Source organism: Giraffa tippelskirchi, chromosome 13 (genome assembly GCF_054371585.1).
Source record: "Giraffa tippelskirchi isolate mGirTip1 chromosome 13, T2T-mGirTip1v1.2.pri, whole genome shotgun sequence".
NCBI lineage: Eukaryota > Metazoa > Chordata > Mammalia > Artiodactyla > Giraffidae > Giraffa > Giraffa tippelskirchi.
In genome coordinates, this window is record NC_137287.1 from 94,262,750 (window position 1) to 94,288,206 (window position 25,457).

At 42.6% G+C, this 25,457-nt stretch overlaps 1 protein-coding gene and 1 long non-coding RNA gene across 11 annotated transcripts in view; one reads left to right on the plus strand and one right to left on the minus strand.

Annotated features, from left to right (window-relative positions):
* Positions 1-25,457, plus strand: part of DNAAF9 (dynein axonemal assembly factor 9) — a 171,677-nt gene that overhangs the window by 141,867 nt on the left and 4,353 nt on the right. For all 9 annotated transcript variants that reach the window (XM_081558875.1, XM_081558876.1, XM_081558883.1 and 6 more), the window contains 6 exons: positions 11,254-11,389; positions 13,439-13,525; positions 17,555-17,661; positions 17,977-18,051; positions 23,091-23,296; positions 24,463-24,528. In XM_081558875.1, the coding sequence (XP_081415001.1) occupies positions 11,254-11,389; positions 13,439-13,525; positions 17,555-17,661; positions 17,977-18,051; positions 23,091-23,296; positions 24,463-24,528 (677 nt within the window). The remainder of the gene's footprint in view (positions 1-11,253; positions 11,390-13,438; positions 13,526-17,554; positions 17,662-17,976; positions 18,052-23,090; positions 23,297-24,462; positions 24,529-25,457) is intronic.
* The window catches only part of LOC145532896 (uncharacterized), a 74,492-nt gene that overhangs the window by 41,656 nt on the left and 7,379 nt on the right, over positions 1-25,457 (minus strand). The window contains exon 3 of one of the 2 annotated variants that reach the window (XR_014073694.1): positions 21,732-24,774. The exons of the other annotated variant lie outside the window; for it this stretch is intronic. This is a non-coding gene — a long non-coding RNA (uncharacterized LOC145532896). Of the gene's footprint in view, positions 1-21,731; positions 24,775-25,457 lie in introns of those variants that run through there. 2 annotated transcript variants of the gene reach the window in all.

Genomic DNA, 25,457 nt, shown 5'->3' on the forward strand with positions numbered 1-25,457 from the left:
TAGATCAAAGAGATTTTATGGGGGCTGGGTCAACAGGATGTGGTAACAGGCTGGATGGGGGACACTGAAACAGGAAGTATCTGGAATGACTTCTAGGTTTCTAGCTTGGGAGATTGGGAAAGTTGATGGTACATATCCTTGAAATAGACTACATAGGAGAAAACACAGGTCCTTTGATAAATGTTTGGAAGTCATCATCAAAGCCAAGGGTGTGGGCTATAGTCTGCCCCATATCCATCACATGATCACATGATGTTTGCCACCCTAGTGCCCCTTGGCTTCTTGACACTCTCTCCTTCAGTGCCCTTCTCCCTTTTTTGCATGTGGGAAAAGTGATCAGGCTGCCTTGGCAAAGAACAGGGAAGTGCTCTATCTTTACCATCCATGAACCTGGGCCAATATTACAAGAGGATAGCCCTTTGAAACCAAGACAGAATGAGTTCTGTCTGGCATTTGGTAGGCATATTTCATTAACACAGCCTTCCAACTCCAAAGGCAACATATGTCAATTCTGTGCTTATATAAAGAAAGCTAGGGGGAATTCCTTGGTGGTCCAGTGGTTAGGACTTGGTACCTTCACTGCCACAGCCCAAGTTCAACCCCTGTTCAGGGAACTTAAAAAAAAGAAAGCTAGGGATGTGATCAGTTATGGACAGGTGCCTTTGAGGCCACATATGCTGTTTTCTGAAGTGCAAGGGGCTGGTTAAGTGATAGTGCCTTAGTAAACATCTTCCCCTTACATCTGGGCACAGAGGACCCTATAAACTAATCCGACCTGGTTCACCATGAGCACTAGCCTTCTGGGAAGACAGGAGATAAGGGCAAGTATTTCTTTCTCCTCGGAGATTTAGTGCCTCTCTTAGAGGTGGAATCTGCCACTGGTAGACAAACATTTCATGTCCCAAGGGAGCATTTGCCTCTTTTGCTCCTGTTCATAAGTCAAGCTCTCATTCATTGCTTTTATAACAAGGGATTATTTTACAGTGAGAAAAGCACTGTATTGCAGCCACAAAATGATGTGTATTACAGAAATCCAAGGATTAGGGAATAATCTCAATCTTAAACGACCAGCACGGCTCATTATAATGCTAGCTTTAAAGCAGAGAGCAGGCATTTTGCTCCCATGACCTGCTTTTAGAAGTATCTATATGGTGGAGGAAATGGCAACCCACTCCAGTATTCTTGCCTGGAAAATCCCATGGATAGGGGAGCCTGGCTGGCTACAGTCCATGGGGTCGCAAAGAGTCAGACACAACTTAGCAACTACACAGATATAGAAAACAAACTGGTGGTTACCAAAGGAGAGACAGAAGTGTGGTGGGACAAATTATGTGTATGGGATTAAGAGATTAAAAACTCCTATGTATAAACAGCAACAAGTTTATATAGTATCAGATAAAGAATTATAGCCATTATTGTATAATAACATTCAATGGAGTATAATCTGTAAAAATACTGAATCATTGTGCTGTACACCTGAAACTAGTATAATATTGTAAATCTTCTATACTACAATTTAGTAAGAAAAAATTATAAAAAAAAAAAAGAAATATCTATAGATAGATGAAGTGAAGTTTGTATTCTTCTAGGCTGCTGGAAGTCTTTAGCCAGACTGGGATGGTCAAACAGACCTCAGAGATGTTTCTCCACTCTTGGGAATGGGCCAGGCCAGCCTACCTGCTCACTCACAGCCCAGACTCATGAGGCATTGATTAAATCAGAGTATCCATTCCTTTGTGCATAGCAGAAGGATGGCCCAAGCAGGATGAAACTGCCCACGATGGCCTCTTCACCTTGTGCTCCAGATAACTGCTGTACCTTGCCTTAATGATGGCATTTCCTCTTGGCAGGTAGCAGTTTGCATAGCTGGCCTAAGGAATGCTGGGGATAATCCTTTTGCTTGTTTCTCCATAAAGCAAAGCCCCTTTTCTATGTCCAATTCCTGACCTAGAATCCAAAGCCCACAGGGTTTGTCTACATGATACTCATGGGGCAAACAGGACTTTGAGCAAGGTGTCAGTCAGAGACTCAGACCTTAGCTTTTTCTCAGGCGGCCAAGCCTGTGCTTGTGATTCTGGTGCATGCTGCTCAGGTTGGAATGTTTGCAGTAGACTGACTCTTCAGTTTCTTTTGCCCAAGAAGATACTAAATAGAATCCAAGGGCCTTTGCAGATCTCTCAGCCTTTCCTGGCTCCTCACTGCAAGATACACCACAGCTATTCTTGTCTTCACCCTGGGACTTTCATGGACCCTTGCAGGAGCTGGCTGTCATAACTGCCCTCTCTGGAATGTGCTGACCCTTCTAGAACCCGGCCTCCTTCCCCACTGTGCCACATTCTGGGCCTGGCTGCCTAGTCTTGTCTTACTTAGTTTCCAGAGGCCCCAGCCACTTCCTGTAGCTGCACCAGGACATGGGGTTCTGGCAGTAAGCTCACCAGACTGTCCTCATTGCCTACCCGCAGCCTCCAGAGTGACCTTTTTAAATGGGAATGGGAGCACAGACACTACCAGTGTCACATTTCTTAGGAGGCTTCTCTGACACTCTGACTGCAGATGGTCCATCTTAATGTTAAAGCTTATGACCAGGAAGGCATGTGAGGAGCCTTTTTAGAATAGAATAAACAAAAAGTAGACATATTCTACATTTGAATTTCTAAGTCTTATGCTATTACCATATTTAGGCCATACCTGAAAACCTAGGGGAGAGAAGTTTTAAGTGTAGAAGAAGTTGTTAAGAAAATACGGTTTTGTATATTCTTGTAAACTTGTATATGCATAGACTATCTAAGGAGACATACCCCAAATCTGCTTATTAGTGGTTGCCTCTAGGGAGAAGTCAGGTTCCGGGTGCCAGAGATGGGGAGAAGGAACTTTATGCTGAACCCTTTCATACCTTAATGAATTTTGCACCGAAATATGTATATATAATCTTAGGTACCTTTTAAAATGGCTATCTGATACATGGTACTTGCTCAGACTTGCTCCCACTTGCAAATGGGAAAATTTTTGGCATGTGGGTACCCACAGCTTAATTGCTTAGGCAACTGCCTCAGAAGTCAGGTTGCACATGCCTTTTATTATACTTAATTCATTTATTCATCTCTTCAGCAAATCTTTATCCAATACCTGCTCTAACCCAGTCCTGAGGGATTAGGAAAGTCTTCTGGAAGAGGTGCTGTTTAAATTGTCTACAACCTGAAGTAGGAGTTGGCCCTCCAAAAAAGAAAGGAGGGAAAAGATAGTTCCAGACAGAAGAAACAGCAGGAGAGAAGGCCTGATGGTGACTAGAGCCCTGAAGAAGTGCAGCATGCGGATAGGTCAGACTGGCCAAGAAGCTTAGATATCAGCCTGCAAGTAATTGGGATGCTTTAAATGTGTTAAGTGGGGAAATGATTTGATCAGATTTATGTTTTTGAAAGATTACTCTGACTACAGGAGAAAGAATAAATTGTACTAGAGGAAGCCTGGAAGTAGAGAGAATGAGCACTAACCTAGTAAAGAGCAGTGGTGTAAACTAGGCAAAAGGTAGCAGGGACTGAGAGTGGAGGATGGACTATGGCCCAGGTTTGGGGAATTCAACAGTCAGTGTGCCCTTACCAAGTGACCACCTGAATGTCAGAGGAAGCCACCGAGGAAACTCGCCTTTGAATCCTCCGAGGTCTCTCAAGCACTCTGCACAGGCAGATGGGCTGTGTTTGCGTAAGGCTGACTGACTTGCTGTGGAGCACTAACAGATACTTGAAAAGAGCAGGATTCATGTCTCCAAACCAAAAAACCAGTAGATTCCCAAACAGCTTGTTAAGCACACGGGAAGCAGATTCTGTGCTCAGCAGTTGAGCCTTACTTCCTGACATTTACAATCTTAGACATATTGTATACCTCTTTTGTACATCATGCTAAATGCCGGGCTGGATGAATCACAAACTAACATCAGGATTACTGGGAAAAAATATCAACAACCTCAGCTATGAAGATGATACCATTTTAATGGCAAAAAGTGAAGAGGAACTAAAGAGCCTGTTGATAAGGGTGAAAGAGGAGAATGAAAAAGCTGGCTTTAAACTCAACAGTTCAAAAAATCAAGATTGTGGCAAATAGAAAGGGAAAAAGTGGAAGGAGTGACAGATTTTATTTTGGGGGGAAATTTTTATTTTCCAGAATCATTGTGGATGGTGACTACAGCCATGAAATTAAAAGATGCTTACTCCTAGGAAAGAAAGCTATGACAAACCCAGATCACATTTTAAAAAGTAGAGACATCACTTTGCCAACAAAGGTCTATATAGTCAAAGCTATGGTGTTTCCAGCAGTCATGTATGGATGTAAGAGTTGGACTGTACAGAAGGCTGAATGCCAAAGAATTGATGCTTTCTAACTGTGGTGCTGGAAAAGATCTTAACAGTCCGTTGGACTGCAAAGAGATCCAACCCAGTCAATCCTAAAGGAAATCGACCCTGAATAGTCATTGGAAGGACTGACGCTGAAGCTGAAGCTCCAATAGTTTGGCCACCTGATGTGAAGAGTCAACTCATTGTTGCTGGGAAAGATTGAAGGCAAGAGCAGAAGGGGACAACAGAGGAGGAGATGGTTGCATGGCATCGTCAACTCAGTGGACGTGAGTTTGAGCAAACTCTGGGAGATGGTGATGGACAGGAAAGCCTGGCACGCGGCAGTCCATGGAGTCACGAAAAGTTGGATATGACTTAGCAACTGAACAGTGACAACATACCCTTTGTGTGTGCCTTGTCCCCACTGTAACACATGACCATTGACATGAATCTCCTAACCCCTGCTCCCTGGTTGTGAATGGAATATGGTTGTGAGGTTACAGTCAATCTTGATAGAGTTTGGGAACACTTTTTAAGTATAATTGGTGAGATGAAGTATCACTGACTTCTGCTCGAGACCAGAGGCAGAGGCCGAGGCCAGGGGTCCTAGAAGCTGCTTTCAAACTAGTGATAGCCACTCATCTAAACCATGGGTTCAGTAACCTAGGCTGGTGAGAGTCACATGACTTAACTTCCTGCATGTTGCTGTGGCTAACTAAGGTCCACATGCTATAGCCATCCCTGTCAGTCTGAGGAATGGATCAGTCCAGTCTTCTTAGTATAGATGATGGTGGTGGTAGTAGTGTCAGGTTACATTTAATGAGTTCTAACTTTCTGTAGCCTGTGATAAGCATGTGACCGATACCTGGAGGTACATGTTCCCATCTAACAGAGGAGAAATAAGGGCTCAGAGAGAAAGTTGAGCAATTTGCCTAATGTTACCTATGAATAATAAGTAGAACCTAATTCAAACTCAGATTTTCTTGATTCTAAAACTCATGCTTTCATCTTTATGCTGTGTTTTTACAAATAAGAAGATAAATAAAAATATAAATCATATTTTAAGCATCGCCCATGTTATTCAAAGGAGCTCTCCTAAGTTTAGAGAAAGGGAGACAGCAGGGTGGCATGAGGGGAGGATTGGAGTGGTGTAAGTTATTAGAGAAGATCTTAAAGAAGAAGTAAGCTAGTGAACAAAGTACAGAATAGTATAATATGCCACTAATCATGGGGGAAATGTATATATACACATTTGCTTGTATAAACTCAGCATATACCTGGAAGAAGAATGATAAATGTGGTTGTCTTCAGGGAAAGGTAGTAGGTAGCTGGGGAGAAAGGGAATTTGTTTTCTCTTGTGAACCCTTCCATACATTATGAATTTTGCCCTCAAAAACTAAGTATAGCTAGTTTTTTAAAAAACCAAAAACTTTATTGAAGTAAATAGTATTAGTAAGAGTCCTCTGTAGTGAATACTCATTATTCAGAGTCCTACAGTTACACGGTTACTTAGGAAAGCTGAAGTGTTACAACTTAGAGACATTATGAAATAATTATTTATAAAACTAGTCTCTGTTAAAAGTGAAAAGATTAATGATGAGCATTAAATCTTTTTAGATACAGAACTAATTACAACATCTATGAGAATGCTATTACAAAATAGAATATAAATGTTGACAACCTCAAAAACCTATAAATAAACTCATATTTAATAAAATGTTAGGAAGCAGTAAGAGAGAGAGATTATCTGTACATTTTCTCAGGTGGGAGATCAGTAAATTTTAAAGCTGTTAAATCAAGTTATAAAGAGTATTTATACTCTTTAAAGATATAAAAATATCCACTTGGAGAAACTATAAAATTATTAATATAACCAGCCAGAATGTGATGGTGAAGAAATGGGATGAATTTAAAGGTATATGAACTTCCCTGTCTCTCATGCCAAATTTGCCTGTTACTCCAGGTATTTCTTGACTTCCTATTTTTCCATTCCAGTCCCCTGTAATGAAAAGGACATCTTTTTTTGGGTGTTAGTTCTAAAAGGTCTTGTAGGTCTTCATAGAACTGTTCAACTTCAGCTTCTTCAGTGTTACTGGTTGGGGCATAGGCTTGGATTACCGTGATACTGAATGGTTTGCCTTGGAAACGAACAGAGATCATTCTGTCATTTTTGAGATTGCATCCAAGTACTGCATTTCAGACTCGTTTGTTGACCATGATGGCTACTCCATTTCTTCTAAGGGATTCCTGCCCACAGTAATAGATATAATGGTCATCTGAGTTAAATTCACCCATTCCAGTCCATCTTAGTTTGTTGATTCCTAGAATGTTGACATTCACTCTTGCCATCTCCTGTTTGACCACTTCCAATTTGCCTTGATTCATGGACCTAACATTCTGGGTTCCTATGCAATATTGCTCTTTACAGCAGCGGACCTTGCTTCTATCACCAGTCACATCCACAACTGGGTATTGTTTTTGCTTTGGCTCCATCTTTTCATTCTTTCTGGAGTTATTTCTCCACTGATCTCCAGTAGCATATTGGGCACCTACCAACCTGGGGAGTTCCTCTTTCAGTATCTTATCATTTTGCCTTTTCATACTGTTCATGGGGTTCTTAAGGCAAGAATACTGAAGTAGTTTGCCATTCCCTTCTCCAGTGGACCACATTCTGTCAGACATCTCCACCACGACCCGTCCGTCTTGGGTGGCTCCACACGAGATGGCTTAGTTTCATTGAGTTAGACAAGGCTGTGGTCCGTGTGATCAGATTGGCTAGTTTTCTGTGATTATGGTTTCAGTGTGTCTGCCGTTTAACTTACATGCAGAGTACATCATGAGAAACGCTGGGCTGGAAGAAGCACAAGCTGGAATCAAGATTGCCAGGAGAAATATCAATAACCTCAGATATGCAGATGACACCATCCTCATGGCAGAAAGTGAAGAGGAATTAAAAAGCCTCTTGATGAATGTGAAAGAGGAGAGTGAAGAAGTTGGCTTAAAGCTCAACATTCAGAAAACTAAGATCATGGCATCTGGTCCCATCACTTCATGGGAAATAGATGGGAAAACAGTGGAAACAGTGTCAGACTTTATTTTGGGGGGCTCCAAAATCACTGCAGATGGTGACTGAAGCCATGAAATTAAAAGATGCTTACTCCTTGGAAGGAAAGTTATGACCAACCTAGATAGCATATTTAAAAGCAGAGACATTACTTTGCCAACAAAGGTCCGTCTAGTCAAGGCTATGGTTTTTCCAGTAGTCATGTATGGATGTGAGAGTTGGACGGTGAAGAAAGCTGAGCGCTGCAGAATTGATGCTTTTGAACTGTGGTGTTGGAGAAGACTCTTGAGAGTCCCTTGGACTGCAAGGAGAACCAACCAGTCCTTCCTAAAGGAGATCAGTCCTGGGTGTTCATTGGAAGGACTGATGTTGAAGCTGAAACTCCAATACTTTGGCCACCTCATGGGAAGAGTTGACTCATTGGAAAAGACCCTGATGCTGGGAAAGATTGGGGGCAAGAGGAGAAGGGGACGACAGAGGATGAGATGGCTGGATGGCATCACCAACTCAATGGACATGAGTTTGGGTAAACTCCAGGAGTTGGTGATGGACAGGGAGGCCTGGCATGCTGCAATTCATGGGGTCACAAAGAGTTGGACACGACAGAGCGACTGAACTGAACTGTCTCTCATGCGGAAAACTCAAAAGACATTGTTCAAAGGTGACAGGATAGCCATCGTAAGAACTTAAAGCAGATTATACTTACCAGAAAGAACGCAGAAAACAATGTAGAATCATGCTGGTAAAGGTTTAAAAAAATATTTTTAAACAGAATTCAACATAAACAAGGTGATAGAACCAAAGTACCATTAAATATAAGTGAGATGTGCTGTGCGCTCAGTCATGTCCAACTTTTTGTGACCCCATGGACCGTGGCCCACCAGGCTCCTTTCTCTGTCCATGGAATTCTCCAGGCAAGAATACTGGAGTGGGTTGCCATTTCCTTATCTGTACGTGGGTTAAACACCTATTAAAAGAAAGATTATCTCAGATTAAACCAAAAAATCAAATCTAAATTATATGGTGTTCTACACAAAGTCATCTAAAACTAAGGATGGTGATAAAAGAATAGGCAGATATAACAGATGAATGCAAACAAAAAGAGATGCTGTTAATAACAGCAGAGTTGAATTTGTTATTGTTGTTCAGTTGCTAGGTCTTACTCTTTGCTACCCGAAGGGCTGCAGCACACTAGGCACCCCTGTCCTTTACTATCTCCTGGAGCTTGTTCAGGTTCATGTCCATTGAGTTGGTGATGCTATCTATCTCTTCCATGGCCACCCCTCCTCTAAGAGAGGCCATAATCTTAGTTTTCTGTATGTTGAAGTTTTGTGCCAGCTTTTTCACTTTCTTCTTTCACGTTCATCAAGAAATTCCTTACTTCCTCTTTGCTTTCTGCCATTAGTGTGGTATCATCTGAATATTTGAGGTTGTTGATATTTCTTCCAGGAATCTTGATTCCAGCTTGTGCTTCATCCAGCCCCTCATTTTGCATGATTTACTCTGCATATAAGTTAAATAAGCAGGGTGACAATATACAGCCTTGATCTTATATCTTCTTCATCCACTAATGGACACTTAGGTTGTTGGTTGTTTCTATAGCTTGGCTATTGTGAATAATGCTACAATGAACATGAATGTGCAAATAGCTCTTCAAGATAGTGATTTCATTTGTTTCTGGTATAAGCCCAGAAGTGGAATTGTTGGATCATGTGGTGGTTTTATTTTTAATTTTTTGAGGAATCTTCATCCTATTTTTCATAGTAGCTGTACCACTATCGCGTTTACATTCCCAACAACAGGGCACAAGTTTCCCTTTTCTCCACACCCTCACCAACTCTTATTATTTCTTGTCTTTTTGAAAAACATAGCCATTCTAACAGGTGTGAGGTACTATCTCATTGTGGCTTTTTAAAATAACAAATTAAGCATTCAACTTAAGTTTGAAAAAGAAAAAGAACTTTTTTAAAAAAGATTGAAGCTGTAAAACAGTATCTAGCCTGTTAAGAAACACTATGGAGATTCTATTAGCAAAATCTAGACTACAAGAAATATACAAGAAGCAGTTCTTCAACAAATAAATCACAGAGAAATAAGGAGAAACTACAGATTGAAAGAGAATTATGCAATATATCAGTGAAATATAATGTCGGGGCTTTGGTTCCCGGTTCCAAACAATTCACTCTTAAGAAAATATTCTTGGGTCAGAAAAATTTAAATATGGACTAGATGTTTTATCGGAGAAGGCAATGGCACCCCACTCCAGTACTCTTGCCTGGAAAATCCCATGGACGGAGGAGCCTGGTAGGCTACAGTCCATGGGGTCGCTAAGAGTCAGACACGACTGAGCGACTTCACTTTCACTTTTCCCTTTCATGCACTGGAGAAGGAAATGGCAACCCACTCCAGTATTCTTGCCTGGAGAATCCCAGGGACGGCGGAGCCTGGTGGGCTGCCGTCTATGGGGTCGCACAGAGTCGGACACAACTGAGGCGACTTAGCAGCAGCAGCAGCAGATGTTTTATATTAAGAATTTATTGCTTAATCATTCTTTTTTTTTAAGATTTATGTATTTATTTATGGCTGTGCTGGGTCTCTGTTGCTGCGCGCGGGCTTTTTCTAGTTACATAGAGCAGGGGCTCCTCTTCATTGTGGTGGATAGGCTTCTCATTGCAGTGGCTTCTCTTGTAAAACACTGGCTCTAGGTGTGCTGGCTTAGTAGTTGCAGCAAGTGGGCTCAGTAATTGGAGCTTACGAGCTCTGAAACACAGGCTCAGTAGTTGCGGTGCGTGGCCTTTGCTGCCTGCAGCATGTGGGATCTTCCTGGAGCAGGGATCGAACCTGTGTCCCTTGTATTGGCAGGCAGACTCTCAGCCACTGGACCACCAGGGAAGCCCCATTCATTTTTTAAAGAGTCCTTATCTTATGGTAATATATACTGAAATGTTTTGGATGCAATAATAAGACATCTGTTATTAGCCTTAAAATCATCCCATAGGGAAGGCAAGGAAAGCCGAAAAGGTGGGAGTATGATATAGAAGAAATACAATTAGACAAATGTTGGTAATTCTTGAAGCCAGGTGATGGGCACGTGGGCATTCATTACATTATTTTTTTCTACTTTTGTATATGTTTGAAATGTTCACATTATTGTCAATAAAAATGGTTGAATCATACAAATGCAGGTGACATTATAGTAGAAGTGGTGTGTATGTGATGATCATAGCCATGTAGATTAAATATGGAAGAGATATTATAATTGTGTTGACATGCTGGGATGTGATTAAATTCTCTGATTTCCAAATTATCAGTAGTGTCATAGTGTCGTGGATTTTACTTCAGTATTTTCACAAAAGTATGGGAGTGATTGTGGCCCACTCCACAGCAGCTCTGTATATGGGCCACCCTTCCTTACTGTGTCACTCTGTAAATATCTTTGTTAGAACTTACCTTGTAATTGTGAGTCCTTGGGTGAGCCTTCTTGACTGTGCACTCTTTAAGAATGATTAGCACCTGACATACGGTTTGTGTTGGTAAATGTCTGTGTTCTGAACTGGTGAAAGTCATTGGCAGCAGTCCCTAAGGAAGTTCATGGGATATGGAAAGGGCCATTTGATGAAAAAGCTCCAGGTATCAAAGCTAAATTAAGAAAACAGAGGAGGTGAGGAAGAGAGGCAGCTACAGAACTGAGACCATTCACTTCCAGAGGTTGCAGAAAGAACAGAATGATGGCTATTATATCAGTATTGAGGGACTACTAAAAGGGATGATCAGGGGAGGGAGCAAGGGCTCACATTTGTGCAAATCCTCAGCCCCAGTCAGAACTCTGAAGGCTGAACTGTTTTTGGTTTTGTTCCCCAGGCCTGGTTAGTAATGTGGTATTCACCAGTCACACTATGGAGCAGAGGCACCCTCTCCTTGTTCAGCTGCAGAGCCTCATCAGAGCTGCCAATCCTTCTGCAGCCTTCATTCTTGCAGAAAATGGGATTGTCACCAGGTAAACTTAACAATCACTTAACTCTGTAGGACCAACCACTTTCTCAGATACAGCATTCTGTCTGTGACCCATTGGGTCTTTCCACTGTATCTAAGACCTGAGCATTTACAGAAGCCAGGTCTTGAACAAGTGCCTTTGATGGTGTGTAAAAATCACCAAGAGGATTCCCACATGTCAGTATCCTGTACTGTTTTGACATGTTTTGTTTTTGATGCATTCACATTCTCATTCATTAAAGGATTCAAGTCAAGACTCTCAGTGTTCTTTATGTTAAGATATGAGAGAAATAGCATAAAAACATAGGGAAATTATATCTTTAATTCGTAGAGTTGGGTTCTAGTTACAACCTAAAAACACAAAATTAGTGACTTTTTATGTAAAGATACTAAGAGTTGTATACTTTTTATATAGTTTTAACCTTTGAGCATTGCAGATATTTTACATATTCAAAAATTAGGTAAACAAGGAGGAAAAAGTACAAAAAGTGAGTCCATCTGTGTATCAAAGTAATAACAACCATACACACACAAAATAATTCAAGTAACTTTTGAACATAATCCTCTATTGGAACCTGAATTCCAAACAACATCACTGAACATTAGGGAAGGGAGATCATAAATATGAAATGGGAAAGGTAAGGAAAAACCCTGCAGATGTTGGAGTTGAATAGGGGGACACAATATAAATTCATTAGTTCAAAAAAATGTATATTCCCTCTTTCCATTAAAAGGGACCAAAAATAATACCACAGTAGCAATTAATACCTTTACCTCTAGATCTTAATTTCTAAGTACCAATCCCCACCAAAAGGTATCTGGTCTCCTTGGAGAATTGGTTGATTGCAATTTAGGCAGTGAAAGTACAATGTGAGCCTAGTGCATTTTATGCCAGAAAGGCAGGGAAGTATTCAAAAATTAGTGAAGATATTTCAAAAGGATACGGAAGCTAGCTAAAGAAGCTCCCACTGGCCAAATTTGGAACAACATGAGTTGTTGTATGAGAGAACCGTGATAATAATGGATTATAGCACATGGAATAAAATGAGGCTATGGTGATACTAAGAAAATAAAAAAGAGAGGGGGACAGAACAGTAAAGCTCTCCTCTATAGAAGAATGCTAGCTAATAAATAAGAATTTATAGAACTAGAAAGACACCATTTTGTAACCTTTCATATAATAACTTGATTTAGGCAAGAAGTATCAGTGGATACTAAAAGTAATGGATAACAGATTGTTGAGGAAAAGGATATTCACTTGACTGAAAGTATCTGTCACTTCCATAGACTATTTACTGCTTCCAAAGAGGGAAAACTACCTTCACAGTGAAGAGGTCTAATCTAGAAGACATGATATTGACCAAAATATTAAACTTAGCAAGACCACTAATGGGACCAAGTGAATCATGTGCCTCCTTCACATGACACTGTGGGAAGAACACAATATCACTCGGCCATTAATCTTGCCACAAGTGTTTAACTGAATCTAATCACGAGGAGCAACCAGACAAATCCAGGTTGTGAGACACAAGACAGCTGACCATGTACTCTTCAAAATTGTCAATTCCTTGAGAAACAAAAAGTTGGAGGTGTTTTTTCCAGATTGAAGGAAAATTAAAATTATAAATTCAACGAGCGATCCTTGATTGGACCCTGAGTGCCCTGTCCCCCCTAAAGGGAAAAATTTGAAAATGGATGTATATTATTAGATCAATAGTTTCCAACTTTAACATGCATATGAACCTCTTGGGGATCTTATTAAAATGAGGGTTCTGATTTAGTAGGTCTGGAGTAGTCTAGAGATTCTGCATTTCCAGCAAGCTCCCAGGAGATACCAAGGCTGCTGGTCCTCCATATTAAATTCCTTAGGTGAGAATTAGTGAGAATGTGCTTATTTCTAGAGATGCATATTAAAGTATATAAGGGTGAAATAACAGAAAAAAGTGTATATGTATGTACTTGTATGTGTATACAGGGGTGTGGAAGGGAAGGAAAATGTGCAGGTTAAGTTTGATAGTTCTGACTAACCTGGGTTTTCTGTATGTTTTTACAGGAATGAGGACATTGAACTGATTCTCTCAGAGAATAGTTTTTCAAGTCCTCAGATGCTACGATCTCGATATTTAATGTACCCTGGCTGGCAAGTATTATCATTGAAAAATAGCTAAGATTTCTTTGTAAACTCAGTGATTTGTTTATTTACAGGAAAGTAAAAGAAAAAGTGAAAATACCAGGTGTGCTCTGGGAGGGTAACAACGGCAGCTGCAATGGCCTGAAGTCCCAGTAGCTTCTTGCCTTGTTAGAATCCCAGTGATCCACATCTCGGTCTCAACTTGAGACCTTGCTGAATGTTGAGACTTAAGGAGCCATCTCGTGAGCACTCAGCACAGTGACGTCCTTTATTTTCTCTAGCCTCTAGTAAGAGTGAGGTAGCTGGCACAGAACCAAGGAGTTATGACCCTTCTAAGTGAGAGAGTCACTCCTGAGAACAGTTAGTCCTCTGGAGTTCCCATCTGACAAAGAGGTTGCCTGCTATTGTGGCCCAGAGGGTGTTCTCTTCTCTGCAGGTGGCCTCCCAGCCTAAACCTGTCCTCCGGACTCAGGGGAGCAGAGGAGAAAAGAGAGTGTGAAGTGCACTGTCATCATATTTCCAGCATCACCTGAGCACTTACTCTGTGCTACACATTGTTCTAAGACTTTGCTCTCCAGTATAGCAGCCACTAGCCACATTTGGCTACTTGATAAAATTAAATATATATTAAGAAAACTGAAATAAAATTTAGAATTTAGTCTTTAGTCACACAAGACCCTTTTCACATGCTTAACTATAATTAGCCGCTACCGTAGGACAGTACAGATCCAGAACATTTCCCTCATCACAGAAAGTTCTGTTCACAGTGCCACTCTTAAAGAGTTCAGCCTGTGTTATCTCATTAATCCTCAAACCAGGCCCCAAAGTGGATTCCATTAGTTTCTTCATTTTAGAGGTAAGGTACCTGAGGCAGCCAGGAGTTAAATGTCTTGTCCAAAGTCACACAGCTAGTAAATCAAAGAGTTGGGTTTCAAACTCAGGTTGTGTGGCTTCAGAGCCTGTACTCTTTTTTTTTTTTTTAAGTATAGTAGATTTACAAAGTTGTGTTAATTTCTGCTGTACAGCAGAGCCTGTACTTTTAACTGCCATGTTTCACTTGTCCCTGTATGGAAAGGATAACTAGTTTTGCTGTGTTGAAGGTTCAAGGCAAGCCAATACTGATCCCTCATGTTGGTCTGAATCATCACTATTATCCTTACTCACTTCTCTGAGCCACCTCTTTATTATCCTTACCCCTCAGCCATGAATACTGATTTTAAAATAGAATAGTACAATCAGTACTATTCTATTTTAAAACACAGGTCGATATGTAAAATTGAAGATTTTCATGCTTATTCTTGGAAGGAACCTCTGGTTTGAGTCACATCATAATTAAATAGTGGGTAAGTGGATCATTCCTTATGCTTAAACAAGGCAGTAATATTAATATCTTAGCTTAAAAAAAAAAGATGGAGCTTCTGGGGTGAAACTCTTCTCTATAGTGGCTGCAGCTACTGACCTTTGTGCTGCCAAAACTAGGCCTCTGAGCCTAGTCCTGAGACTTCTGCCATCTCTATCTGGTGCCTCAGGAAGTGTGCACACGCACGCGCGTGTGTGTGTGTGTTAGTCGCTCAGTCGTGTCCGAGTCTTTGTGACTCCTAGTGGACTGTAACCCTCCAGGCTTCTCTGTCCGTGGAATTCTCCAGGCAAGAACACTGGAGTGGGCTGCCATGCCCTTCTCCAAGGAATCAGATAAATTACTCTTTTATCAAGATCACCATCATCGGACTCCTGCTCATCCCTGTACATAACTCCCCTCCCTCCTTGGATGAGGGCCATCACTTCAGGGTGAACAGGCTTTATTAGCTCTAGGATGTACTCAACTTTGTGATGTGCAAAGTCTCAGCCATTCCCCTCTCACAGCCCTCTGTTGTCATTGACCCCACACCTACCTCCCCTTGTAGAACAGCTTGTTCCTAGTCTGGAAGAAAACCTTGTACTCCCTTGGCCCCTCCAAATTCTCCTAAGGATGCAACTCTGAACATAGAAGCCTGAGAAGCCCATGGTCTGCAGATACCAGTCTTGGAAAACTGTTATGCCACCCCTTGCTTTAAAGAAATAGCAAAAAGTGAGCTACTTTCAACAGTATAAAATTCAAAACTGCAGTGCAATTTTGAAACAAAGAAGACTAATCAGAAAATACAATAGACTGGAGGAAAGTGTTTGCATCAGATGTGACAAAGGGTTAATATTTGGGAGGCTTGTTTAGATTTTAAAGAACAGTTGTTGTCATTGTTCAGTCACTCAGTCGTGTCCAACTCTTTGCGACCCCATGGACTGCAGCACCCCAGGCTTCCCTGTCCTTCACCATCTTCAGGAGCTAGATCAAACTTATGTCCATTGAGTCAGTGATGCCATCCAACCATCTCATCCTCTATCATCCCCTTTCTGTCCTGCCTTCAGTCTTTCCCAGCATCAGGGTCTTTTCCAATGAGTCAGCTCTTCGCATCAGGTGGCTAAAGTACTGGAACTTCAGCTTCAGCATCAATCCTTATAATGAATATTCAGGGTTTATTTCCTTTAGGATTGACTGGTTTGATCTCCTTTCTGTCCAAGGGTCTCTCAAGAGTCTTCTGCAACACCACAGTTCAAAAGCATCAATTCTTCAGTGCTCATCATTCTTTATGGCCCAACGGTCATATGCATACATGACTACTGGAAAAACCATAGCTTTGACTAGACAGACCTTTGTTGGCAAAGTAATGTCTCTGCTTTTTAATATGCAGTCTAGGTTTATCATAGCTTTTCTTCCAAGGAGCAAGTGTCTTTTAATTTTGTGGCTGCAGTCATCATCTGCAGTGATTTTGGAGCCCAAGAAAATAAAGTCACTCACTGTTTCCATTGTTAACCCATCTATTTGCCATGAAGTGATGGGACTGGATGCCATGATCTTAGTTTTTTGAATGTTGAGTTTTAAGCCAGCTTTTTCACCCTACTCTTTCACCTTCATCAAGAGGCTCTTTCGTCCCTCTTTGCTTTCTGCCATAAGGGTGGTGTCATCTGCATATCTGAGGTTATTGATATTTCTCCTGGCAATCTTGATTCCAGCTTGTGCTTCCTCCAGTGTGCATCTCTCATGATGTACTCTGCATATAAGTTAAATAAGCAGGGTGACAATATTCAGCCTTGATGTACTCCTTTCCCAATTTTGAACTAGTCCATTGTTCCATATCTGGCTGTAACTGTTGCTTCTTGACCTGCATACAAGTTTTGCAGGAGACAGGTAGGGTGATCTGATATTCCCATCTCTTAAGAATTTTCCACAGTTTGTTGTGATCCACACAGTCAAAAGCTTTAGCATAGTCAATGAAACAGAAGTAGATGTATTTCTGGAATTCTCTTGCTTTTTCTATGATCCAGTGGATATTGGCTATTTGATTTCTGGTTTCTCTGCCTTTTCTTAATCCAGCTTGAATATCTGGAAGTTCTCAGTTCATGTACTGTTGAAGCCTCGCTTGGAGAATTTTGAGCATTACTTTGCTAGCATGTGAAATGAGTGCAATTGTGCGGTAGTTTGAGCATTCTTTGGCATTGCCCTTCTTTGGAATTGGGATGAAAACTGACCTTTTCTAGTCCTGTAGCCACTGCTGAATTTTCCGCATTTGCTGGCATATTGAATGCAACATTTTCATAGCATCATCCTTTAGGATTTGAAATAGCTCAACTGGAATTGGCATAGTGGGAGCCCAGAAGAAAGTGGGAGGGGATCCTGATTAAGGGCCAGAGGGTACGAGGAGGGATCCCCTAATCCCAGCTGGGATACTTGCAAGCTTCAAAAGTAGAAGAGGTCTTTGACTTGAAGAAATTGCTAGTCCAAAGAAATTGCTAGTCTGCTCTTCCTTCTCTGAAGGGGCAAACATGCTTTCCAATCTCAAGATGAAAGAGACATAAATGCTTTCAAATAGGTGTTTTGTACACAAAATGGCATATGAGTAAGGGAGAATTCAAATATGATAATACATAGTTCTATCGAATGTAGTATGTAATAACACTCAAAGCCCCAGTTACTTATATTTATAATTTTTTAAACCTTTTAAGGTATGAAGGTAAATTTGATGCTGGATCAGTCTTTCCATTGATGGTTCAGATCTGTGTATGGTTTGGTCGTCCCTTGGAGAAGACTCGCTTTGTGGCCAAGTGTAAAGGTAAGCCTTGACTGGAACATGTCCCAACACTGGTAAACGAGTGCCCCAGAGTTGTCCCCACTTCATGGCACCATTTTGATATTCAGTGTGCTGTGTCTTCTCACCATTTGGGTCTGAAAGGAGGCAGAGGAATTTGAGGACCCAGGCGTCCCATCCCCTGGGAACAGTGGCAGAGCCACTGGGGGAGGAACTGATGTGAGTACCTGTGAACTCTAGAGGAGGTGCCTTTTGAGTGCCTAACCCTCCCAGCTGTGCTGCCCTGGCCTTGGCCTCTGCCCCTAGATAAGTAACAGCCCTGTCCTATTCCTCCACCAGCAATTCAGTCCTCCATCAAGCCGAGTCCATTCTCTGGAAACATCTACCACATCCTGGGAAAAGTGAAGTTCTCAGGTAAATGGGGGTTTGGATTTGGGATCTCGGTCCTGTGGAGTGATCATATCTCATGATGTGATTTCATAGCCTCTGCTGATGCTTAGCAGACCACTGATGCCTCTTGTTGTTGTTGTTCAGTTGCTAAATTATGTCCGACTCTTTTAGATTTCATGGACTATAGCCTGCTATGCTCCTCTGCCTCCATTATCTCCTGGAGTTTGCTCAAATTCATGTCCATTTAATTAATGACACTATCTAACCATCTCTTCCTCTGCCACCCCTTCTCCTTTTGCCTTCAATCTTTCCCAGCATCAGGGTCTTTTCCAGTGAGTCAGCTCTTTACATCAGGTGGCCAGAGTATTGGAGCTTCTGCTTCAGCCTCAGTCCTTCCAATGAATATTCAGGGTTGATTAACTGGTTAGGATTAATTAACTGGTTAGGTTAATTCAGGTTAGGATTAACTGGTTTGATCTCCTTGCGGTCTTTGGTACTCTCAAAGAGTCTATCACTCCTTCCATTTTTTCCCCTTCTATTTGCCGTGAAGTGACGGGACTGGTCTTAGTTTTTTTAATGTTGAATTTCAAGCTTTTTTACTTGGTTCTTTCACCTTCATCAAGAGGCTCTTTAGTTCCTCTTCACTTTTTGCTATTAGCGTGGTATCATCTGCATATCTGAGCTTGTTGATATTTCTCATAGCAATCTTTCCACCTTCTGATTCATCCAGCCTGGCATTTTGCATGATTTACTTTGCATATAAGTTAAATAAGCAGGGTGACAATATACATACAGCCTTGATGTAGTCCTTTCCCAATTGTGAACCAGTCCATTGTTTCATGTCTGGTTCTACCTGTTGCTTCTTTTCTTTTTTATTTATTTTAATTGGAGGTACCTATTGCTTCTTGACCCACATACAGGTTTCTCAGGATACAGGTAAGATGCTCTGGTACTTCATCTCTGTAAGAATTTTCCAGTTTGTTGTGAACTACACAGAGGCTTTAGCATAGTTAGTGAAGCAGAAGTCCATGTTTTTCTAGAACTCCCTTACTTTTCCATGATCCAACAAATGTTGGCAATTTGATCTCTGGTTCCTATCTCTTCAAAACCCAGCTTGTACATCTGAATGTTCTCAGTTCACATACTGCTGAAGCCTAGCTTGAAAGATTTTGAGCATAACCTTGCTAGCATGTGAAATGAGAGCAATTGTATGGTAGTTTGAACATTCTTTGGCATTGCCCTTTTTTGAGATTGGAGTGAAAACTGACTTTTTCCAATCCTCTGGCCACAGCTAAGTTTTCCAGATTTGCTAACATATTGAGTACGGTACTTTAAAAGCATCATCTTTTAGGATTTTAAATAGCTCAGCTGGAATTCTGTCTCCTTTTCTGGCTTTGTTCATAGTAATGCTTCCTACAGCCCATTTGACCTCATACTCCACAATATCCAACTCTAGGTGAGTGACCACACCTAGAGTTATCCAGGTCATTTTTTTACATAGTCCTTCTGTGTATTCTTGCCACCTTTTCTTAATCTCTTCTGCTTCTGTCAGGTCTTTACCATTTCTTTCCTTTGTCATGACCATTCTGGCATGAAATGTTCCCTTGATATCTCCAGTTTTCTTGAAGAGATCTCTAATTTTTCCCATTCTGTTGTTTTCCTCTGTTTCTTTGTATTGTTCATTTAAGAAGGCCTTCTTATCTCCCCTGGTATTCTCTGAAACTCTGCATTCAGTTGGGTATATCTTTCCCTTTGTCTCTTGCCTTTCACTTCTCTTCTTTCCTCAGTTATTTGTAAAGCCTCCTCAGACAACCACTTTGCCTTCTTGCATTTCTTTTTCTTTGGGGTGGTTTTGGTCACTGCCTCCTGTACATTGTAACAAACCTGCATCCATAGTTCTTCAGGCACTCTATCAGTTCTAATCCCTTGAATCTATTTGTCACTTCCACTGTATAGTCATAGGTCATACCTACATTGCCTACTGGTTTTTCCCTACTTTCTTCAATTTAGCCTGAATTTTGCAATAAGAAGCTGATGCTCTGAGCCGCAGTCAGCTCCAGGTCTTATTTTTGCTGACTCTGTAGAGCTTCTTCATGTTTGGCTGCAAAGAATATATCAGTCTGATTTCAGTGTTGACTGTCTGGTGATAATCCATGTGTGAAGTCGTCTCTGGGGTTATTGGAAAAGGGAGTTTGCTATGACCAGCTTGTTCTCTTGACAAATCTCTATCAGCCTTTTCCCTGCTTCATTTTTCACTCCAAGGCCAAACTTCCCTGTTATTCCAGGTATCTCTTGACTTCCTACTTTTGCATTCCAATCCCCTGTGATGAAAAGAACATCTCTTTTTGGTGTTAGTTTTTCAATATGCTGTAGGTCTTCATATAACCAGCTGATTTCAGCTTCTTCGCTCTCAGTGGTTTGGGCATAGACTTGTTTATGTGATTGTACATAACTTGTACGTATGTTGTACATAGACTTGTACTTGTGATGGTGAATGGTTTTCCTTGGAAATGAACCGAGATCATTGTGTCGTTTTTGAGATTGCACCCAAGAACTGCATTTCAGACTCTTGTTGACTATGAGGGCTACTCATTTTTTCTAAGGGATTCTTGCCCACAGACTATAATAGATATAAGGTCATTTGAATTAAATTTGCCCATTCCCGTTCATTTTAGTTCACTGATTCCTAAGATGTCAATATTCACTCTTGCCATCTCCTGTTTGACCATGTCCAATTTACCTTGATTCATGGATCTGGACATGGATCATGGACATTCCAGGTTCCTACATGATACTGTTCTTTATTAGCATTGGACTTTACTTTCACCACGAGACATATCCACAACTGAGCATTGTTTCCACTTGGCCCAGCCGCTTCATTCTTTCTGGAGCTGTTAGTAATTGCCTTCCACTCTTTCCCAGTAGTAGCATGTTGGACACCTTCTGACCTGGGGGCCTCATCATCCAGTGTCATACCTTTTTGCCTTTTCATACTGTTCATGGGGTTCTTGAAGCAGGAATATTGAAGTGGTTTGCCATTTTCTCCTCCAGTGGACCACATTTTGTCAGAACTCTCCATTATGACCCGTCCATCTTGGGTGGCCCTGCACGGCATGGCTCATAGCGTCACTGAGTTACGCAAGCCCAATCACCATGACAGGGCAATGATCCATCAAGATGCCTCTTAGACTCTCTCAAAAAAAAAAAAAAAACCCTCCCCTCTGGGTCTTACACCATCAGGCTCCTCCAGTCTTGCCTTTCATTCAGGGTCCCAATCTTTCTTCAGGCCCTTCTGCTCTGCAGTGGAGGATCTGTTTTCCTGCCCCTGCATGCACCTGCTCAGGGCCTCTCCTCACAGCTCCTTGACTTCCTTGTTCTGGAGACTTTAACACTCCACCCATCTTGAGCCATCCATGGCTTCCTCATAGCCCTGTCACCAGGAGCTACCCCAATGCTGAGCTCTCCGGCTCTGGATCTGTTTCTGCCAGAGTCTTCAAGCCCTCCACTTTGCTTCTCCTCCCCTTCAGCAGACCTGTTTAACAGCCTTTGACCACTGGAGCCCTTGCAACCTAAAATCAGTCAGTCCTGGACTGGGGTTCAGGAAAGTTGTCAAAACAAGGAGCTAGTCAACTCAACACTGGAAACAGTGAGAATGCTCCAGAGAAAAGGAGCACTTGCTGTGGATCTGAGGCAAAAAGGGCATATTTCAGGAACCAAAAAGAGTTTATTGTGGCTGGGGCCTAGGGGAGGATGTAAGGGACTGTGTCTGGTTACAGCATCTTTGGTAGTTACAGCAGAAAACTCCAGCTCAACTAGCAGGTGTTAGCTACATAACAAGAAGTCAAGAGGTCTGGCAGTGTAGCAAGACCACTGAAGACCCAGATAATATATGACTTTTGTGTGCTTCCATTCTTAGTGTTAGCTTTTCCTCAGGTTTCCACCCCCTTTTGGTTGCCAGGTAGTGCTACAGGCTAGGTGTCACATCCAGACAGAACATCCAGCTGACGGAAGAGGCTGGCTATTCCTGTGGGTGGCTCTATCAATTCCTCAGCAGACTTCTGTCATTGGCCAAGATCAAGTTGACATTGACCATGGGAAGTTCATATTGGAGGAAGAGGATGTTGGGCAGGCAACTAGGAATGTCTGCCACTGAGAGTTGTAAACATGGATCATCTGAGTTCAGATAGGAAAATTAGGTGACACAGTCTGTATAAAAGAATCTCTCATGGTCCTTAACCTTTGGCTTAGTTTATGTTATTGAATCAGAAACTTTGGCCCCTCTCTGTAAGCCCCTTACTCAAGCCCTCTTCGCTCAGGCTTCAACAGACAGCCCCCAACCTGCCTCAGTGGTCTTCATGCCTTCATCTTCCCTCTGCCCTATCATCGTCTCCTTTTCTTCCTTATTTAGACCAACTGTAGACCCCTTTCTTGTTCAAGGTAAACCTCTTTTTGTTTTAGAGTTCTTATCATGCCTTTTTGGGGACCATTACCCTTTTCTTGTGTCTCCAGTAAATCTTAGCCCGCAGCTCCTCGGCCTATAAACCCAGTCACCTCTTTCCTCTCACCATGTGACCCTCCTGTAGCACTTGTACTGTTGAGCATGCCCTCTTCCCTTGGCCTCTCAGGCCTTGGCTGAAACCCAACCCCCTTGACCTCTACCAAGGGGGATTTCCTGCTTCTCCTCAATTATCTCTTCCACAGGAATGACCTGAGCCATCCCCTTCTTCTAATGACTATGTAGGTGTCTCCCATTCAGGGTCCCAGTCTTTCAAATGCCACAAATGCAGAGTCAGATTCTTCTCCTCCCACCTGCAAACTTTTTCTTCCTCTTGCAATCCCCTTCTGGTTAATGGTGTCCACCTGATCACCCAATCAGCTGAGCTAGAAACTTACATTGTTCCTCCCTTTCTTACTTCATCCTTTCTAATTTGCTGCCAGTCATATCAGTTCTCCCTCCTGCATGTCTTGAGAATCTGTCCCCAACCCAGCTGCACTACCACAGTCCTACAGTAACCATAACCTTTAGGGGCAGGGTCTCAGGGACTAAAGTGTTCTCCTTGCAGACTCTGAGAGGATGATGGAGGTCTGCCACAACACTCTGGCCAACTCCTTGAGTATCGTGCCAGTTTTGGAGGGACCCACACCACCCCCTGACTCCAGAACCTCACCTCAAAGCAGCAGTGGGCAGCAAGAATGCTACCTCGTGTTCATAGGCTGCTCCCTGAAGGAAGAAAGTGTCAAGGACTGGCTGCGGCAGTCGGCTAAGCAGGTGATTTCAAAGCCCAGACAGATCTGGTACCAATATGACCATACACTTCGGGGTTGCTACTGGCTCTGAGGCAGAAGCCCCTCCACCATCTCCCTGCTTTCTCACCATTGGTTCACCTGTCACAGGCTCAGCCAGCATTTTCAGGGACTCTGAGAGTGGGAGGGAGCCCCTGAGGCAAACTCTAGGCAGAATTGTTTTGCTGACTATCCTGTGAGCCCAGGTTCTCAAAGCCATTTCCATTCCTACTTCCCATGGCAGACTGGAGTTATTAGGTGGCTTAATCAGGACCTAGATGAAACCTAGTTGTTTTGTATGGACCCTGGATGAGCTTAGTGTACTAAACTCAAAATGTCTTCTTAGCTGAACCTAGTTCATAGCCTCTCCTGTGTTCTGAGCCCAGCATCTCCTGTACTTTGGTTCTCTCTCTAGAATGGAGATACAAAAAGATATGCTTAGAGCCCTTTGCAAACCAAGACTCCAAGCATAGACAGCAGAGGCCCCAGAGAGAGGTACGAGGAAGAGGAGGCTTGCCTATAGATACGAACAAGCATCATTAGTCCAGTACTACAAAGAAAAAAATCCGAACTGGAGTTAAAATCATCTAATATGCTGCAAGCTTTGGGTGCTAAGCCTCTGCACACGGTCTGAGCTTCAGCTTATCCTAGAACTCCGGAAATAGAGTTGGCTGCAGCCCAGGTCTACTGCACATGCCAGGTTGGGACCTGTCTTTTATACTAAGAGGGGATGGCTGCCTGCAGACTGTGTCTTTCTCAGACTTAGTGGTGGTTGTTGTTGTTTAGTCACTGGGAAAAACTCTTAAAATGGTATTGGACTATAAGACCTCCAGTCCTTTTGTCTACATGTCTGTCACTGGTGGGATTTAGTATTGAGAATCTTCAAAGAGGCAGAAACATGCCTATTTACAAAAGCATCAATCTGATTCTGCCACTTGTTCCCCCCTGGCATGTAGGACTCTGTGGGGGGAAAGTGGTGCTCTCCAGGGGCTGACAGGCAGGATATTACATCCAAGCCATGACGGCGCTTGTGCTTCCCTCTCTGCTGGCATCTAAGTCATGTAACTAGCCCCAGAGCTCCGACCCTCACCCTTCCATGTACTCCATCAGCTCTGTTGGGACCTAACCCCCCCCCGTTACTTCTCTGCACAGAAGCCTCAGAGGAAAGCCTTGAAGACCAGGGGGATGCTGACCCAGCAGGAGATCAGGAACATTCATGTGAGTACTCTATCTTGGAGGCCTAAGTCCCCTCAGTGTCCCAAGGTGGTTCTTGCATAGCTCTGTCCTTTAGGATTCCTGAGTGAGGTGGCTGTTACTGGGGCATGCTGGAGTCCTGCTTCTCTCAGACTGCAGAGGGAAGCTGGGTAAAGAGAAACCTCAGCTCAGCTGGCCTTGCAGCCTCGGCGAGAAGGGCAGGTGGTCTCTGGTGTTGATGTGGTCATGAGATTGAGGAGAACCCAGTGCCTGTGGGAGGAACAGATGACATGGAGCTCTGTTTTATCATCCTGTTCAAGCAGCTGCAGAAGTCCTTTCCCCCTACCCTTCCTCTGTCCTAGATATAAACCAGCAAGTGCCCAGGGGAAAACTGTCTAGATCCTGAAGTTGCTCATGGGCAGGTTGTGGAATCCTGAGGCCAGAGCAAAAGGCCCCTTGAGGAACCCGCTCAGACTCCAGGCTGACTCCCAGGCTCTGCACGGGTCTGCATCCACACTGAAGCCTTTTCCTGATGGCTTGGGGGCAAAGGCCAAAGGGCCAGAGAGTCCAGTTGTCTGCATGAACTGTGTCACCAGTCCCAGTATTGGGCAGGTGGCAGGACTCTGGACCTTCAGGAGCCCCTGCTGTGGACTTGAGAAAGACCTCTTAATTCCAACGCCTGGGCAACTCCGCATGTCCCTGGTGAGGAGACTGAGGGCACCTCAAAAGGCAGACAGTGTTGTTTCCCCAGATGTAGACCTTAAACAAGGATTTGAGTGAAGGTAGTTTATTTGGGAAGTGATTCTGTAAGCTACCAATAGGAAAGTGAGAAAGTAAGAGAGAGAAGAGAAGGGTGATTTGTCAAACCAGTACCACTGTGGGCATCTGGGGCTTAATCCCATTAGGAATTCCAGAGTTCCTCCCTGAGAGGTGGGAACCTCCTTCACTCATTG